This window comes from Natrix helvetica, assembly GCF_964273705.1.
Source record: "Natrix helvetica genome assembly, chromosome: 10".
Classification (NCBI taxonomy): Eukaryota; Metazoa; Chordata; class Lepidosauria; order Squamata; family Natricidae; genus Natrix; species Natrix helvetica.
Genome location: NC_138561.1, coordinates 9,534,797 through 9,553,724, shown reverse-complemented (window position 1 = coordinate 9,553,724; position 18,928 = coordinate 9,534,797). Strand labels below are relative to the sequence as shown.

Sequence of the window (18,928 nt, the reverse complement as noted above, 5' to 3'; positions counted from 1 at the left end):
TTTTAGCAAGCCCATAGGTGGGATTGGACATAACATTAAATTGTTGTTAATAAAAAGAATTATGATGTGTACAAGAAAAAGGGAAGCAACCAAACCATAGTTTGGGATTGTATCCAAATTAACTTTGCTGACTTACTAATAGTAAGGACAATTATTCTATTGTCACTATTCATAAGACAACTGAAGCAAAAGTTAGGTGATTTCTAAGCTAATTTTTTAAATAGGTTTTTAAATATTATTTGTAAACGTAAGACTTGTTGAAGAAGCTTGAAGGTATGCGTATAATATTGTTTGAAGATACTTCAAGCATTTTTGAGCTTCCTATTTTGAATTGTAGACATAAAACTGTATTGCGAGCCCAATTGGCAAAAAAAGAAGCACAGGAATGTATTGATTGGAAACATGTGGAAGAAGCCTTCATCCTGCAGTGAATAGACAATGCTAAAATGATGCTGATGATGGCATAAATTGTACGTAAATAAAAAAAGAGCAATTGTAAAAATGGCCTTGAACATGCTTTTGACCTCTTAATGGGACTATGAAGGTGTCTAAAAAAACTCTTTCCAATTTGAATCTCAGTTACAAGGAAATAGGATATATTGACTTTTGTCTAAAGACTTACTTGTGAGTTGAGAACAACTAGAAAGATTAGGCCTTGGATTACTTTTCTCAATTCAGTTCTACAATTCTCAATTCTACAATTCAGTCCTCATCACCAAGAACCAGAGCTGAGAGAATGAGAACAGAGCATTGCTCCAAAAGACTTAGTTCACTTCCAGTTGTTTCTATATGCTAAATCTATTTGGAAAGCAATCAAGAACATGTTAAAGTCATTCAGAAATTGTGCGGTCTCACTATGCATTCCTGTATTTCAACACCAACACAGAAGCACATTAATTGGTTAGCACATACAGGTAATTCTCAATTTATGACTACAATTGAGCCCAACATTTCTGTTGTTAAGTGAGACATTTGTTAAGTGGGTTTTGCTCCAATTTTACAACCTTTCTGGCCAGTTGTTAAGCGAATCACTGCAGTTGATAAGTTGTTAAGTGAACCTGGCTTCTCCATTGACTTTGATTGTCAGAAGGTTGCCAAATGGAATCACATGACACTGCAATGGTCATAAATATGAACCAGTTGCCAAGCATCAGAATTTTGATTATGTTTACATTAAGGTATATTCATTCATTTATCTAATCACCTTTTATTTAATTCTAACTTTTCACTACTACTGTGTATTAATAGTAGACTCATATGGACTAGAGGATTGGAAAGAACATGAATAGATGTATGAATAAGAATTAAGTTTTAATTGAAAATTAAAGTTTGAATAATGATATTAGAAAATAAAACATGAAATAGATATATTTTAAATGCTTTAAATTATTGTTATTGGTACCAGAAATGTATATTGAGATATTGAATAATATCTCAAGAAATAATGGCTGGAGCTTTAATATAGACAGATGTGAAGAGCTAAATAATGGAAATATGAATAACAAAACAGATGGAAGATGGTAAACAGAAAAGAAATGTTATTACCACATCTTTGAAAATAATAGTGATAGGAGGGGGGAGAGTTAAAATAGGGATAGAAATAAAAGGGGAAATATAATTCATGTATAGCAATATATTAAGATATATGAAAGAGTAAGGTTTAGAACTGAAAAGTGATAGTAAAAGATATGAGTAAATAATATGAAATAATGAAAATGAAATGTAATAACTATGAGTAATAATACTATGTCTGTTTGTATTGAAATGTATGATACTCGGGTATCACACCACTCACACAGTGATATGTATAAACAATATAACATTTAAAAACTTGATATATATATATATATATAAAGAATTTTGATTATGCTGCAGTGGTCATAAGTGTGGAAAAGGGTCATGTCACTTTTTTTTCAGTGTTGTTATAAATTTGACCAGTCAACTAAATGAACTGTTGTAAGTCAAGAGACTGCCTGTCTAAAGAATCTGAAAGTCCATTTTGTTGGACTTTGTGTCGGAGTAAAAAAAAGAAGCAAAAAGAAGAGTAAAAAAAATAAAAATTGGGACATGTCCTATCCGGCAAGAGAAGCGTTTTCATTTGGTTAAATTACAGGATGGTCTTTAAAATGAGTTTTTTGGGGCCAGGAAGGTGAGAATGAGTGAAGGAGAATAGGAAATGAGGAGAGGCTGGTCATTGTGCATGAGAATACAAATTGAGATCGGTAGTGTATAATGTTACTTCGCTACGAGCCGTGTTACCTAAATGCCATCTTCCGTAGCATCAGCAGTTTTTTTGCAGCTTTAACTTTACCAATGCCCTTGATGAGGTGCAGAGTTGTCAGTATTCTCGTAAAATCCCCTCCACAAAGACTTATTCGGTTCCCTTTATTTCCTTAAGTGAACATCTGTCTAATTGTTCACCTCCATTGCTTTAGTGCTTTCCTCGTGCTTTCTCTCTTTCCAGACAATAAACTTTATTTTCTTCATAAGAATTCCGTCTACGCAAGGTTATTAGGGAGCTCGTTGGCACCTTTTAATTTCTGGATGTTTTCCAGGAAGACTTTTTGCAGTAGTTACAATAGGTTGTACCGTGGTTTGTGCAACATAGCGAGGCAGTGTGTTCAGGTGTCTTTTTCCTTTTTCTTTTTTTAAATGTTGCCTTCTGTTTATAAACATCTGTCGAGAAAAATGTTTCTGATGAAGCTTTCCTGTTCCTTAAATCATTGCCTTTCTGGACACATCAATTTTAAGGAACTGCAGTTTGCGAATGTTGGAATTTTAGATACTGTACACGGAATGAAACAGAATACAGTGCTTTAGTAATGACTAAAATTACCAGCTGATGTTGGATTCGTAAGCACAAAGGTGTTGAAAGGATTATCTATAAATAAGGAACCTTGCACTTTGAATCCAGCATCAACTAGAAATTCTCTGGGCAAAGAAGCCTTTCTCAGCTTCCCTTCTTCAAAAGCGCAGACCGGGGTGGGGATATTAATTAATCATGCAAGCTCGCCGTGGAGGTCACAAGCATCTACAGCTTACTCAGTGTTGTTATTGCTAAAATGGGGTATAGTAACAGTGGGATAAAAGGGGGGAAAATGCTCAGAAGAATTATGAACCAGAGAATATCAATCTGGATCCTTTCCTCAAACCTGAGTTATCCCTACAAATGGAAGGGATTTGATTTGTTGTTTATTGTTAGTATTCCATTCATTTCTCATTTGGAAATGTTGTTTTATGTACACATATTTACTAGGGTAGGTGAGCTACACCATATGGTGGGGCTCTACATATTTAGCTTGGATTAATCCAACATTAGAATATGCTCTTACACCCCAGGAGAAGACAATGCACAGCCTATATTATGCTTTAATCAGAGCTAACAGATGAATCTTATTCGCATAAGATGTAGCGGGATTGTTTTGCCTTTTGGTTATCCCAAAGGTGCTTTTACAACAGGCAATTTGGCTTTCTTTACCCCCCCCCCCATAAATAGTTTCACTTTTCATCCAAGAAGTGAAACGTTTTCAAGGAAACATTTGGGGCAACGGTGGTTGAATATCTCCATAGACATTTTACATTTTGGTTGCAAATCCATAACCAATTTTGTGGACAGTCCCGGTCTCCAGAGCCCTTTCAATACACCAGTTCAATGTATGAATATGCAGACTGCTCTCTTATGTAATATTCCAACCTCCAAACTGTCTGTTTCAAGTGTTCCAGATGTGGTCTTCCGCCAAACAGCTTGAATGTCCAATCAGCATTCCAGAGGATCCCAAAATATTCACAATGGGCTTTTTCAAAATCAAAATGTTTGGCATACATCAAGTCATTTTAATAGGGTGGCTAAGTGGCTAAGACGTTGAGCTTGTCAATCAGAAAGATCGGCAGTTTGAATCCCTAGCGCTGTGTAATGGAGTGAGCTCCTGTTACTTGTCCCAGCTTCTGCCAACCGAGCAGTTCGAAAGTACGTAAAAATGCAAGTAGAAAAATAGTGGGAAGGTAACAGTGTTCCATGCGCCTTCGGTGTTTAAACATGCCAGCCACATGACCACGGAGATGTCTTTGGACAGCGCTGGCTTTTCAGCTTTGAAACGGAGCACTGCCCCCTAGAGTCAGGAACGAGTAGCACATATGTGCGAGGGGAACCTTTACCTTTAAGTCATTATAAATTATGATTCCAGTTTATTGTAGTGGTTAAGGTCTAGGAACCAGAACACTGTGAGTTCTAGTTTTTGCCTTTGACATAAAGATAGCTGGGTGACTTTAGCCAGTCCCTCTCTTCAGCCCTAGGAAAGAATAAATGGCAAACCACTTCTGAAAAATCTTACCAAGAAAACCACTAGACAGAGAAAACACCAGGAGTCGCCATCAACTCAAAGGGACACATATGCAAAACAAACTCATTTTAAAACTCTACTTCAGAATTTTAAAATAAATGCGGGGCAAGAATAAAACAAAACAACACTAGAACTTTCATTAATCTTTGTGCTCCATATGTGGCTTAGTGACAGACTCCGTAGATATATTTTTTTTAACCAATGCAAAATCTGCATTTTAAAAAAAAATACATAGAACAACCTATAGTGATAGCTTCCTTCTCAAGACCGCAAGCCCAATTATTAGATGTTTGACATGCCAGTTAATGTTTTAGAAAAATGTCTACGTGTGATGTAACATGTATTTAAAACAAAAAAATAAATAAACCCAAGACCAAGATTGTGCTACAGTCTGAATCTAGTTACTGGCAGTAGAAGCTGCTCATGTACTAGCTTAGGAGATAGTACTTTGTGCCACATATAATCTTGATCTCCCCCCCCCCCCATTGTAATAAATAAATGTTTGGGCTTCCTTGGAAAAAAGAAAAAAAGAAAGAAAGAAGATAGTGGTTACTATATAATAAAAATGAACCACTTGTCATCACTGCGGCTAACATTTATCAGCCTATTTGTAGGTGCTCTTTCTTTCTCTGTGTATAATATAGAACATAATTTGTCACTTTGTAAATACATTCCACTCTAAATCCCTGCCAGCATCTGTTAGAGTTTGAAGGATTAATGTGCAATGCAGCGCGCGCCTGTGCTTTCAGGCAAAACCATTGCTTGCAATCATGAGCCCTGGGAAGAGGGAGAAAAAGAGAGAGAGAGAGAGCTGGAGAGAGCCCCTTTCATATTTGGTTAAACATATTTGTCCTTTGGACATGCTCCAATCTATACTTGTCATCTGCACAAGTGGTATTCAATGTCTCTACAGCTGGAAAACCTCTCAGTTTTCCACCAATTGCAAGCAAATTGGTTCACTTGTTTTCTGGTGGGTACCGCACAATGCTTCATACAGCCAGCCAGATTTCCATTGAATTAATTCTTGGAGAAGCTGAACACCTTGCATTTTCCAAAGGTTTAAAATGGTTTTATTCCGGGGTTTTCTTCTTCTTCTAATTCTAGAGTGCATGCAAGGAATTAAGGAACAGACACAACTGAACCACCGGTAAAATTCTACATGTCTTTCAGGGCATGTGGGTGGAAATCTAGAGTTAGTATGAGTAGTCGTGTTTGCAGAAATAAACCATGATGGTTTCTCCATTCCGGTCAAGGTGCAATTGGCTTGAAGGGCACATAATGCTACATGCAATGGTAGCTTCACCGAACTCTCTTGGTATTATTTTATTTGCAAGCGGCACTTTAATTTTAACAGGTGGCTGGGTGGCTAAGACACTGAGTTGTCGATCAGAAAGGTCGGCAGTTTGGCAGTTTGAATCCCTAGCGCCGCATAACGGAGTGAGCTCCTGTTACTTGTCTCTGCCTCTGCCAACCTAGCAGTTCGAAAGCATGTAAAAATGCAAGTAGAAAAATAGGAACCACCTTTGGTGGGAAGGTAACAGCGTTCCATGCAGCTTTTGCATTTAGTCATGCCAGCCACATGACCACAGAGACGTCTTCGGACAGCGCTGGCTCTTCGGCTTTGAAATGGAGATAAACATCGCCCTCTAGAGCAGGAAATGACTAGCATGTGTGGGAGAACCTTTACCTTTACCTTACTTTAGTTTATTTTAGTTTAAAATTCTACTAATATTTTAGTTTATAATACTACTTTGAAAAAAAAAAGATTTAAAAACCCTTAACAATTAGTAAAGACGTGTGCATCAATTTTAAAACCTATACTGCATTTGTGGAAGTCAGACTTAGTTCTCTCAAATGTTGCGACCATTACAGAAAGAAAGGACAAACCAGACCTCTTTGCTCTTTGGAGTTCTATGGTCCATAACTCTATGAAGATACCTTTAAGAACACTATTTTAACATAATATAATATTCCTACTGATATTATTCTGCTTTACACGATATACATTTCTTTAAAAGCACTTTGCTAGCCAGGGATAATCACCAAAATAAAAATGCAGCACTGTGGCTCATTATAGACTATGTAATCTAACTTTAATTGGTCTATATCTATTTTAATTTTTTCCCTTTAAATATGGTTGGAAATATGTCTTTGCAGTACTTAAAATATTGATTAAAAATAAGCAACTGTTAAAAATATTGTCATACATGTGCTGAGTTTTGTTGGGTTCCACTGTGTGAAACTCTAATAGTTGCATGAAATCTTTAAAATGATAAAAATAAAACCTATACTATCATTTAGTTTTGGAAAAGGAAGATTGCAGTGCTTCTTGATGTTTCTTGAAGAACATCATTCCCTTTTTAGTGGTGGATAAGGTGGATCTGAAGAAATAGGTTAATCCCACAAATAGGTAAAGGTAAAGGTTCCCCTCGCACATATGTGCTAGTCGTTCCCGACTCTACGGAGCGGTGCTCATGTCCATTTCGAAGCCGAAGAGCCAGCACTGTCCGACGACATCTCCGTGGTCATGTGGCTGGCATGACTAAATGCTGAAGGCGGATGGAACGCTGTTACCTTCCCATCAAAGGTGGTTCCTATTTTTCTACTTGCATTTTTACATGCTTTCGAACTGCTAGGTTGCCAGAAGCTGGGACAAGTAACGGGAGCTCACTCTGTTACGTGGCACTAAGGATTCGAACCGCCAGCCAGCCTACTTTTCTGATCGACAAGTTCAGCATTTTAGCCACTGAGCCACTTCATCCCTATCCCATGAATACTCCATAGTAAACCTCCCAGTGTCATAAATATATTAGATGTCAGCTACCGAAACTGCTTACCAAGCTGTTGTTCAGTAGGCTTGCATCGTTGTTAAAACACTCCACGCAAAATGTGAAATGTCTTTTAGGAAAATAGCCGTGATGTTGAGGAAAACAAGAAAAATGAGCCCAGAATTATTCCATCCACTAAATGGAGCTCAGTAAGTTATTTCAGTTGCGGTGAAGGAAACGATTCCAAAACCTGACCCAACATATTTTCAGTTGGCCTGAACGTATTTGCACCATCTGATTCATGCGCCCCACGCAGAGATCTGAAAGGTAATCTCATCAACTTCAGAGATACATTCATGGCTTAGAAAGCCTGCCTGACATAAATACTCCCCCGTAGCAAGGGCATGCATTAAGGATTATAATATTTACAGTCCCAAACTGGAATGAAAGCATTTCCTTGTCTTTGTCTGTCTTACCCAGTGATCATTATCACGCCCTACTGCTAGACATTCTTGGCTGCGAGAACAAATGCCTCAAAATCGCCATGCGTTATTCTAATGGTGCATTTCGGTCTGGATTTCATGTCTTTGTGCTTCTTCAAGTGTTTTAGGCTTGGTGTCCATTCAACTTGTACTCTGACGGGTTATCTATATAAGAAGCTATTTGACATCAAATTCCCCTTGGCTCTCTCCCCCCCCCCACGCCCCCCTCCTTTGCAGCCTTTCCTTCTTAAACACATTTTATCTCTTGGTCTATAAATATGATTTCCCCCGTCTTGCCTTCTGTGTTTCCCAGGTGTAGGTGGCTGGAATTTGCTTTATTAAACTGGAGGATAAGCTTCCTTCACCACCACTCCAAAGAGACATGTTTGAGTGGTATACTATTTAGGATTTACTGTGGGGGCGGGGGAGGAGATGAAGGCAGGGTGGGGTGCGTGGACTAAAGCTTTTAAATACCTGAAAATGTACACTGCCTATCCATGGAGAAAATAATTATGTACTAAATTAGCTAATGTCCACTCTGTGCTTTTTAAAAGTACATCTTACATTTCCTCTGCTGCCTTCCACCAGCACTTATATAAGTTATAGGAATTGCAGTTTATTTATTAAGAGTCTTCAACTGTGTATAAAACTCTTGAGCAGACCATGTAATGGTATTTGCTGAAGGATTCTTTATCATGTGAATTTACCTTTAGTCATCTATTATTTATTTCAGCTCTTTTATATGCCATTATAATAAATATTATGACAGAAAGCTTTTATGCTTCAACTTATTATATAGTTCTCTTCCCTTCTTTGCAGTCCTTCAGGAAAATATAACCACACTTTACCTATATTTAATGTAAATCATCCCTTGCATTAGAATGAAAAATACCTATGAAAAAGGCTCCTTCAGTGTCGAGACATAAATGCACAATCATGTTTACTGCCAAACTACTGTAGCATGCAGTGTTCATTTTTAAACAATCTTTAAGCTGTAAACTGAATACATCGCCTATTATGAAATTGCTAGCTTTCTGAATGTTTTAACTTTTCTGGTTAAAACTTCTGGCTCGATAAGCATTTTTCTAAGCATGAGCACAAAATATTGCCAATTATATTCTAAACAGTTTTAATAGATTTGCTCTGTGTAAACAGGGAATGTTTTTGGAATTAAACGAGGATGTTGTCTACAGCGTCTGTTCTCACTTGCACTGGGTGGGTTGGTGGTGCTGGAGGACAATAGCTACAAACGGTGTGTAAGAATTAAATTTGATTTTGCATATCATCAATCATGTAGTAAACAACCAACCTCCTTGAATGGATGTTTTCCTTTGGCAATGCATTTCACTTTGATGAAGAATAGTGATTTAATGAAGAAGATGTAATTAAATATGGCATTCATTTAGTGAGCAATTCAAGTCCACAGAAAGTGGAGCCACAATGAACTGAGAAATTTTCCTGAAAGCTATCACGTAGTAGTGTTGCTAACTTTCTAAAACTTAATATAAGGGCAGTAATATTTCATGATCACGTGCAACATGAATCCTGTATGGCTGGAAAACCTGCAGGATCTAGCAAGCCCCCAGAATCTCTGCAACTCTCTGATGCCAGTCCTGCAATCTGCTAGCAGATTCTTCAAGGAGTGGAGAGGTATACCTGTCCACATTAGTGACTTATCCAAAGAATGTTAAATATAACATATTTGGAGATGTTTAATGCAGATAGATTCATTATGGTGACCAGGAATGGAAAGACGAATGGTAACTGGAGGAGGGGGGTTGACCAATTTCTTCCTTCCTGAATGGCACTAGATCTCTTCTTCCTCGTGGTATCAGGTAAGCCATCTAATATTTCTTGAATGGCAGGATCTGTCCAAGGTTCCATCAGAAGATTTCAGCAGACTCCCAAGTGTATGTGAGCATCATGACAATAGCAATAGCACTTAGACTTATATACCACTTCATAGTGCTTTTACAGCCCTTTCTAAGCAGTTTAAAGAGTCAGCATATGGCCCCTCAACAATCTGGCTCCTCATTTTACCCACCTCGGAAGGATGGAAGGCTGAGTCAAACTTGAGCCTGGTGAGATTCGATCTGCATGTTTATATTTCAGTTGAGTCCCATCATTTTTTACATTAGAGGGCAAAAACTACATGAAACTATTTGAAACTCTGCAAAACAGTAATATTTGATGATATATATACATATTATTCGACCAACATACAATAGCAATAGCACTTAGACTTATATACCATTTCATAGTGCTTTTATAGCCCCCTCTAAGCGATTTACAGAGTCAGCATATTGCCCCCTAACAATCTGGGTGCTTATTTTACCCACCTCGGAAGGTTGGAAGGCTCAGTTAACCTTGAGCCGGTGAGATTTGAACTGCCTAACTGCAGTTAGCAGTCAGCTGAAGTAGCCTGCAGTACTGCACTCTAACCACTGCGCCATCTCGGTTCAATCATAGATTGTTCAATGTTGCAGTTATAAAAATAATGTAAATATATTATTTTTTTAAAGAATATAAATCCTTCAATTTTCCACTAGTCATTTAGAATGAAAGAAACTTCTTGGATGAGAAGCGAAATGTTTTCAAAGGAAAAAACAAATCAAGAAAGTCCAGTTGCTTTTTGGAAAAAACAAAACCTTTGGGACATCCATGACCTGTATGATTGAGAATCTTCACAGATAGTTGCAGCTATAGCTTAAAAAGCTGATGTACAGTCTGTGCGACTCCCATAAACATCTAACTGAATATAACTAGCAGAGTTGTGTTCAGTAAAATGTTCCCTTATTTTAGAAGAGTTTTTTGTAGCCCAGTTCAAAGGTAAAAGCTAAATTTAAGCAGAATATTAGATGCCGGAGTTTATATATTCTTTTTCTTCATTTCCCCTGGTTATGTGAAGATAAGACACGTTCATTCCTGCTTTTATGTGCACCAAACAAGAATGGTGACTCAAGAAGTGCTTTGATAACAATCTGGAATAGCTAGTTAAAAGGAGTGAGCGTTTTTGATCTGTGTGGTTATGGTCAGAATTGAGCGAGCTAATTCATCAGAAACAAACGAAACCCATGATTTCAAATGAACCTTTCTACAACACTTTTGAAGTCAACCCTGCTGATTCCCCCTTAAAGTTACTTGATTATTAAATGATGATGAAACTATATCACTTTTGCACAAGTGGTGCAGGTACACACACGTGCAGATAGCTACAATTTATGTATTTATTATTATTATTATTATTATTATTATTATTATTATTATTATTATTATTATTATTATTATTATTATTATTATTAATCTTAGGGATGTTCTACAAAAGGATATGGCTTAAAACAAGTTTCTTTTACCCTTTCTTATATATCATTCCCAGCAACACCATATTTAGTAGCTGTTTCAAAAGTGGAGTTCAGCGGAGTTTGCACAGGAAGACTTTGTGGTGACATCTCTGTAGGATGCCCTATTGCCCTAGGACAGGGGTGTCAAACTCAAGGCCCATGGGCCGGATCCAGCCTGCGGGGTGCTTAGATCTGGCCCGTGGGGCCACCCTGGAAACAGCAAAGGACTGGCCCATGATGACTCTGCCAGTGAAAACGGAGCTCAGGAGGGTCACGAGCTCTGTTTTCATTGTCGGAGGGTTGCAGGAGGCTGTCCCAGCCAAAAACGGAGTTTGGGAGCCCGTTTTTGCTGGCACAGATCTTGGGCCACTAATGGCAACCCCCCCCCCCCGCCAACGTGAGTGATGTCAAGCTGGCTATGCCCACCTTGGCCACGCCCCCCAGCTCCCCCAAGGTCAAACACAACCCTTATGCAGCCCTCAATGAAATCAAATCTGACACCCCTGTTCCAGGGGAATCTAGTCTCTTAATCTGGATAGTAATTTTTAAAAGATATCCAGACATACAAGAGCTGTAGAGCCACATGCCTGTAGACCAAAATGTTTACTAAAATACCATCACTTAAAACTTCATAACACAAAACATCATGTAATATTAAAACAATATGGGATGAAATTATAAGAGTTATCTGTACAATAAATTTATGACATTAGCGGAGAACTTGAAGGATGCTGTTAAGTCATCTCTTTTTAAGTTACTGATTATAGATTACTGTTTCTATTATAAACCTGAAATATTGAAAAAGCTAGAAGTACAAGAAAAAGGGAAAAAAGGAGAAAAAATTAAACAAAGCTATAAATAAGATCTTCTTCATAGCAGTTATAAGTACTCTTATATTTTAACCTCTCTCTCTAAGGTTACATCATGACTCTCTTCCTTCTGTAATCTATCCTGTCTAACCATCAAAGACCTTAAATCACAATTTTATTTTTATGTTTATGCAAAAAAGTCCATAAGGGCTATTAAATCATTATATGACACTGCTCAATGATCAAATAAAAGTTTATTGATTGATTAAACCATTATAGGGTTGTTGTTGGGGTTTTTTTGCTACAAAGAGCATCAATAAGACTCAAAAGAATAGTTTAAAAATATACTAGTGTTTATGAATAGGGAGAACAGCTTGTAAACGTAAGTTAATGAGGAGTTAAAAAGCCCAGATTTGTGAAGATTTAATGACATTTTTGAACTAGATAGGCCAGTGGCCATTGTATATGTTTCTTTCTTTATCATTTATGTATGTTCATGAATGGTTCCCTAGAAACTCTCATTGTTATTTTTATTATGATTTGAATGTGTGACCTTTCAAAGCCTTCTCCTTTTGGTGCCTGAGAAACACTCCCACAGAAGGTGGCTCTTCTCACTAAGCTTTGTTGTGCTAAGTCTACAAAGCTGTAGAAATTCAGATTAATTTAACAGTTGGGGGTGGGGAAAAGGAACCCTAGCTGTCTTCACAATAGAAAGTATTCTATTTTTCCAAAGTAAGCAGGGATTCAGTTTATTGCCTGAAATGTCAGACTACAAACCATATTCATTGATTGGATGATCTACATTTCCAAGTTACCCATTGATTGATCTTTTTTTTCATATTTGTATTCAAAATGACGCTATAGGGCACTGCACACCAGAACAACTAGACACAAGGGCAGTTTTTCCCCGAATGCCACCACTCTGTTAAACAACTAATCCCCACAACACTGTAAAATTATCTACTAAGACTGTATTGCTATTATTCTTCTCTTCCTTCCTATCACCTATCTCTTTCCTAGTACCCATCTCTTTCCACTTATGACTATAACCATGTTGCTTGTATCTTTAAAATGTATATTGTTTATTTGTTTCCTAGTATAATTTTATTGCTTATTAGTAACCTATGACTATCACTAAGTGTTGTATCTTATGATTCTTGATGAATGTATTCTATTTTATTTTTCTTTATGTACACTGAGAGCATATGCACCAAAGACAAATTCCTTGTGTGTCCAATCACATTTGGCCAATAAAGAATTCTATTGTATTCTATTCTACTCTACTCTACTCTACTCTACTCTACTCTACTCTACTCTACTCTCAAGCGCAGCCTCTTTTTCTCAGTTCTAACTTGTGGTAGGAGTAAAGGAGGGAAGAAACACCCAAGCCGACACTTTCACTCTCTGTTCCCTTCATAATATCGCAAATGCTGTCTCTTCGGTTTCAAAACCAGCAGGAAAGACCTGCAACGTTGCCCAGAATGAGCAAAAGCATTACCTGAGTAATAGTGTGTGGACTTGAATCACTGTTCCCAAGAGCATGCTAAGTAACAGCTTGTGGTTTAATCTGTTGAACTGCTTGATGTTTTTTGACCCCTTGTTGTCCTTGTGTTTGTAGCAGCCTTTTTATTTTCTCCTTGGAGACGAAAACAGAGTGTTCTACCTTTTAAAGGAAAGAGGCAGAGGGGGAAAAAGGCATTATTTTTCTCCTACTGCACCAGAAAGTCGCTGGTTGTGTCTGTTTTGTGTATTGCAAAATTGTTTTGGCCAAGTGCAGGCAGGATTGAGTTAGGATGATGATCAGGTTTGGAGTAGCTTATCTTGAGTTTGTATCAGTTGTTTGCCTGTGTATTATTGCGGTTGAAGCTGAAGTAGTCATGGACAGGTAGGACATTATAGCAGACGATTTTGTGTACTATGCTTAGGTCAGGCCTTAATTGGCATATTTCTAGGTTGTCCAAGCCCAAAATTTCAAGCCTGATGGCATAAAGGATTCTATTGTGAGCAGAGGAGTGGAGGACTCTTCTCGTGAAATACCTCTGGACCTACTCAATTGTATTAATGTCCGATAAACTGTGTGGATTCCAGGCAGAAGAGCTGTATTCAAGAACTGGTCTGGCAAAGGCTTTGTATGCCCTAGTTAGCAGTACAATGTTACCGGAGAAGAAGCTTCGCAAAATTAGGTTAACAACTCTTAATGCCTTTTTGGCAATGCTGTTACAGTGAGCTCTGGGGCTTAGATCGTTTGAGATGAATACTCCTTGGTCCTTGACCGAGTGAGAGTCTTCCACGAGGTCATATCCACCCAGCTTGTATTTGGTGTTCTGATTTTTGTTGCCAATGTATAAGACAGAGCATTTGTTGGTTGAGATTTGGATGATGATGACGACGACAACGACGTATTATGTAATTGTGGAATTGTTTGAGCCATCTGAGCACTGGGATCTTCAGAAAAAGGCCTTTGCTCGCCAAACTTGAATGTCTAGGTCAATACAGGGGAAATAATAAGATGTCCCTTCTATCACTCCATGGTTAAATGTCTACTTTTATGAGGAAGTAAGTTTCAGAAATTGGTTCCGTGGAAAATTAATAACGTGTTCCAATTGCAAGGTTTAATTATTACCAAGATGAAGATCAAATCTTTTGAGATTCTCCACAATGGTCTAATCTACCTGACTGGTTTCAATATGGGTAACACAGCATTAAAATAATTGCAGAGATAAAGAGGAACGGTAAGAAACGTCACTGAATTAGAAAAAAATATATAGTCAAACATAATTCAGAATATTTTTTGGGAATTATTTATAAATGGCTGGAGAAGAATGATTCAGAGCCTGGACAAGCAAAAGAGTTTATGATTAAATAGGTACAGAATTTGAACGCAGTAATAGAAGTGCAGCAGTGGAAATTTCAGAGGAAAAAGAACATTAACTTTCCTCTGAATATTATACTTAGAGGAAATTGATATGACATTTTATTATTGATATATTATTCCAGTCCTGATGGCTAAAATGAACAATTTGTTTTCTAAAAATTGATGAAAAATGTAATGTTGGATCATTTTTTAAATATTTGTTCGCAATATTGTAAAGCACAACAATTCAGGAAAATAATGCACAGTAGAATGAAATCAATCTTAAGAGTTAAATTTAAGCTGTTTTATTAAATTGGATAAACCATTCATTACTTTAAATTATGCTGAATTAGCTTTGTATATGCTAACTACAGTAAGGATACTATATGTTTTGGTAGCATACATTTTAGGAAGATTGATTAATAAAATGCCTGGACTGTAAGTTAATTCTTTGCTCTGTGCCTCATGACAATTACTTTTTCTATGTATAGACTCTATAGTTTAACTTCATTGGAAAATTAGAGTGAATTTTCACAATTGGTTCAATTTATTATCATTTTGGTTGGTGGTTTTTTATGTGTTCCTGATCTTTATTTTTTAGCTCCATGCTTTTTTACTTGCTTTTTTTAAAATGAGAAATACATTCAGTTGTTATGTAATTAGTTAGGCATTGGAAAACTGTAACCTTCATGACATTTTCAGATCCCCTGTTTAAAAAGTTCCCTTCGCACATAGGTGCTAGTTGTTCCCAACTCTAGGGGGCGGTGCTCATCTCCGTTTCAAAGCCGAAGAGCCAGCGCTGTCCAAAGATGTCTCCATGGTCATGTGGCCGGCATGACTAAATGCCAAATGTGCACAGAACGCTGTTACCTTCCCATCAAAGGTCCCTATTTTTCTACTTGCATTTTTACATGCTTTCAAACTGCTAGGTTGGCAGAAACTGGGACAAGTAACAGGAGCTCACTCTGTTATGCAGTGCTAGGGATTCAAACCGCCGAACTGTCGACCTTTCTGATCAACAATCTCAGTGTCTTAGCCACCACGTCCCTGTTTACTTATTTAAATTTCAGTTTCTTACTTTTAATTTTTGTGTTTGTTTATATTCTTTCTTCGGTGGGATCATAATGGCTCAGCGGTTAAAAGATGCCGAGGTTTGAGACCTGAGTGCAGCACAATGTGCTGAGCTCCCATTACTTGCCCCCACCTAGCAATTCAAAAGCATACACATACAAGTAGATAAATAGGTATCAAATTGCCGCTTGAACAATGGTAGCTCCCTTGGCTAAAAAACGAGATGAGTATCAATTTCTATAATCGGACATGACTGGACAGGGGGAAACATTTACTTTTATATTCATCCTTTGAAATATCTAATAAAAAATGTGTAGCCTCTGAATTGGATATTTTTCTATCTTGATTTGGATTATTTAAATAATTTTCTGTCCCTAAATCAACCAGTCATAAATGGATTTTGCCTAATTCATCAAGCCTATCAGTTTTTAACTGATGAACTTTGGATAACTTTGTAATTTTAAGATATTTTTGGTGAGTTTTGTAAGAGTGATGTTTGTTGGCAGAATGAGTTTTATTTTTTTTTAAAAGAATACTGCTCAGGTAGCTCAGTTTTATTTATTCTGCAGGTAATGGTGATAAGAACAACAACAAAAAAGATCTAGCAAACTTTTGGGTCAATCTTTTGGTTTATCTGTAAATACGTTGAGATATTTGAATAAATATGCACACCTCTTTTAGGATTTATTTTGCTGCATGCACCCACAGCCTAAAAAGACCCCTTCTTTTAAAAATCTCTACATATCTCAAAGTGTTGTTATCTGCACCCACTATGATTAAAGAAGAGTATTTAAACATATGTTGGTGCATATTTGTTATCAGATGATTTTGTGGAGTAAATATGTTGATCTTTTGATCTTTTTACTTTTTCTCATTTTAGCACAAAGCCAAGGTAGAAGCAATCACCTTGGATCTTGCATCTCTTCAAAGTGTATGGGAATTTGCTGAAATCTTCAAATCCAAGAATCTGTAAGTACTTAGAAACAAATATTTTTTTCTTATTACATTAGTAGAGTTTGTTTTGCTGTTGTTGAATCAATTGAGCAAAGTTACCATAGATGGGAAGCTTTTGCAATATTCATCTCTGTCTCTTTTGCAACAATATGGTCTGTATACTTCAAATGAGATTTAAGAGCTAAGTAGTTTTTATACTTTTGTTTATTATTAAGAGGCACAATTTACAAAATCAGAGAATGATTGAGATTTATAAATTCACAGGCTATGGATGAGGTGGGTGGTACAGTATCTAAATTTGACAAATAAAATAAATACATTTCTTTGTTCTATCTTCCCTCTGTGCAACTCCAATAAATATATTGTTTTAACACCAATAAATATGAATATAAACAACAGAAAGTGTGAATGCCATTGAGAGTTATGACAACTTGAAATGGGAAAAATAGAGAAACCTATGTGGGTTAAAAGAAAGCAATGAATATGATGTATGTGACTAAGTGTTTTTGTCATAATGTATAGGCACACTCATATTAGGAATATACACGAAATGCAAAATGCCATTTTCTATTCTGAATTTGGATGGATTCCAATGGCAAACAAGATCGACTGACTGCCAGCAGCTACCCAACACATTTCAGAAAAAAAATTGGTCAAAGGAAATAACATAGTAATCTGAGCACATGCTAGAACAGATGAGGAAGGCTGGGTTCTAGATTTAAGAGGTAGGAATACAGTAGGAAACTGTAGGAATACAGTTTCATTAATCTCTCTCCAAGCCAAAGCTGAAGAAGAAGCTATGATGAATGAAAAGCAATATTAAATATATTTCTTGGTTTGGATTGGTTGAGATGGGAATGGTCAAATTAATAACTTTGGTATTTATGTCCTTTACTGGTAAATGATTCTCACAGCAAGAATGTTGAAGATATAAATATACAGTTACCACTTTCAGCATGCATAAAAATTTGCAACCAAGAGCTCTATTCAAGGGGAGATGCAGAAAAGGAGCATGTTGGTATGGAAGGAAGGAATCTGTTCTGTTTTGGCCTCCAAACTCCTGTTCAGTTGCTATCACCAAGTTAGAAAGGCCATGGCTGCCGAATTACAGTGAAGATTTCGTTCCTTGCCAATTGCTCAAGTCTCCAGATTGACCTTAAATTGTGTTTGCTCCTGGGCAGCCTCACCCATGATGCTTCCAGTACAAGACATAGAATAGCACTTAGCAATAGCACTTAGACTTATATACCACTACACACTGCTTAACAGCCCCCTCTAAGCTGTTTACAGAGTCAGCATATTGCCTCAAACAATCTGGGGTCTCATTTTACCTACCTCAGAAGAATGGAAGGCTGAGTCAACCTTAAGCCTGGTGAGAATCGAACTGCCAAATTGCAGGCAGCTGGCAGTCAGCAGAAGTAGCCTGAAGTACTGCACTCTAACCACTGCGCCACCATGGCTCATTGAAGACCCAGGTACTTATTAAAACTAACAAACAAATAAGATAAATTTGGCACAATTGGACTGGAACAAAGATGTAGACTGTGCAAAACTTTCTATACTCATATCAAGTGGAGTTTGAGATTTCCCCAGGCTGGGAATTTTTGTGGGGTGGAAATGCTCTGCTAGATCTGAATGTGAAAAAGAGACTTATTGCCGACTGGTTTTGACCCAGATCTTTGCCCAGGGGAAGAAGGGCTTAATTTCATCCATGTTTTAAAAAAAGAAAAGAAAAGAAAAAAAAGATTGCCTTGTGTGCAGACTAATGAGCTCCCACGGACAGTTTCCTAAATGCTAAATATGCTGTATCAGTCATTCCGCTGATATCTAAGCTTAGGAATGTTGCAAGTTGAAGAATGACAAATAGCTCCTTTGGTTGAACAGCAGCTTAACGAAGGAGCTTTAACCAACAAGCAAACGATTCAGTGGAGAGAAGGGCCGTTTTGAATGTGCACAAATAACATATGACTGAATATCTTCTACTTGGGGGCAGAGAGTTTTAGGATAACAAATTGGAATTGTCTCTTCAATAATAGCATACATACATACATGCATGCATGCATGCATGCATGCATGTATGTATTGTGTCACAACCCCTGGTATGCCCAAATATGGGAGGGAACACTCTGGTTCCCTTTCCTGTCTTTCAGCTCACTCCAGGAGACCATCCAGGCAGAAAACCCTATTTTTAATGTTGCCTTTGTTACATTTGTATTGTGTTTGTGCTGATAAATAAATAAAGGGAGACTAGTATAGATCTATTTCAAGCTATTTAGCTCTCATCAGCTAGCCATACCCTTACTGGGATT

General features: G+C 37.2%; 1 protein-coding gene across 2 annotated transcripts in view; it reads left to right on the top strand.

Moving 5' to 3' along the window:
* Positions 1 to 18,928, top strand: part of WWOX (WW domain containing oxidoreductase) — a 576,016-nt gene that overhangs the window by 108,784 nt on the left and 448,304 nt on the right. For both annotated transcript variants that reach the window (XM_081963372.1, XM_081963373.1), the window contains exon 6: positions 16,546 to 16,634. In XM_081963372.1, coding sequence (XP_081819498.1) covers positions 16,546 to 16,634 — 89 coding nt within the window. The remainder of the gene's footprint in view (positions 1 to 16,545; positions 16,635 to 18,928) is intronic.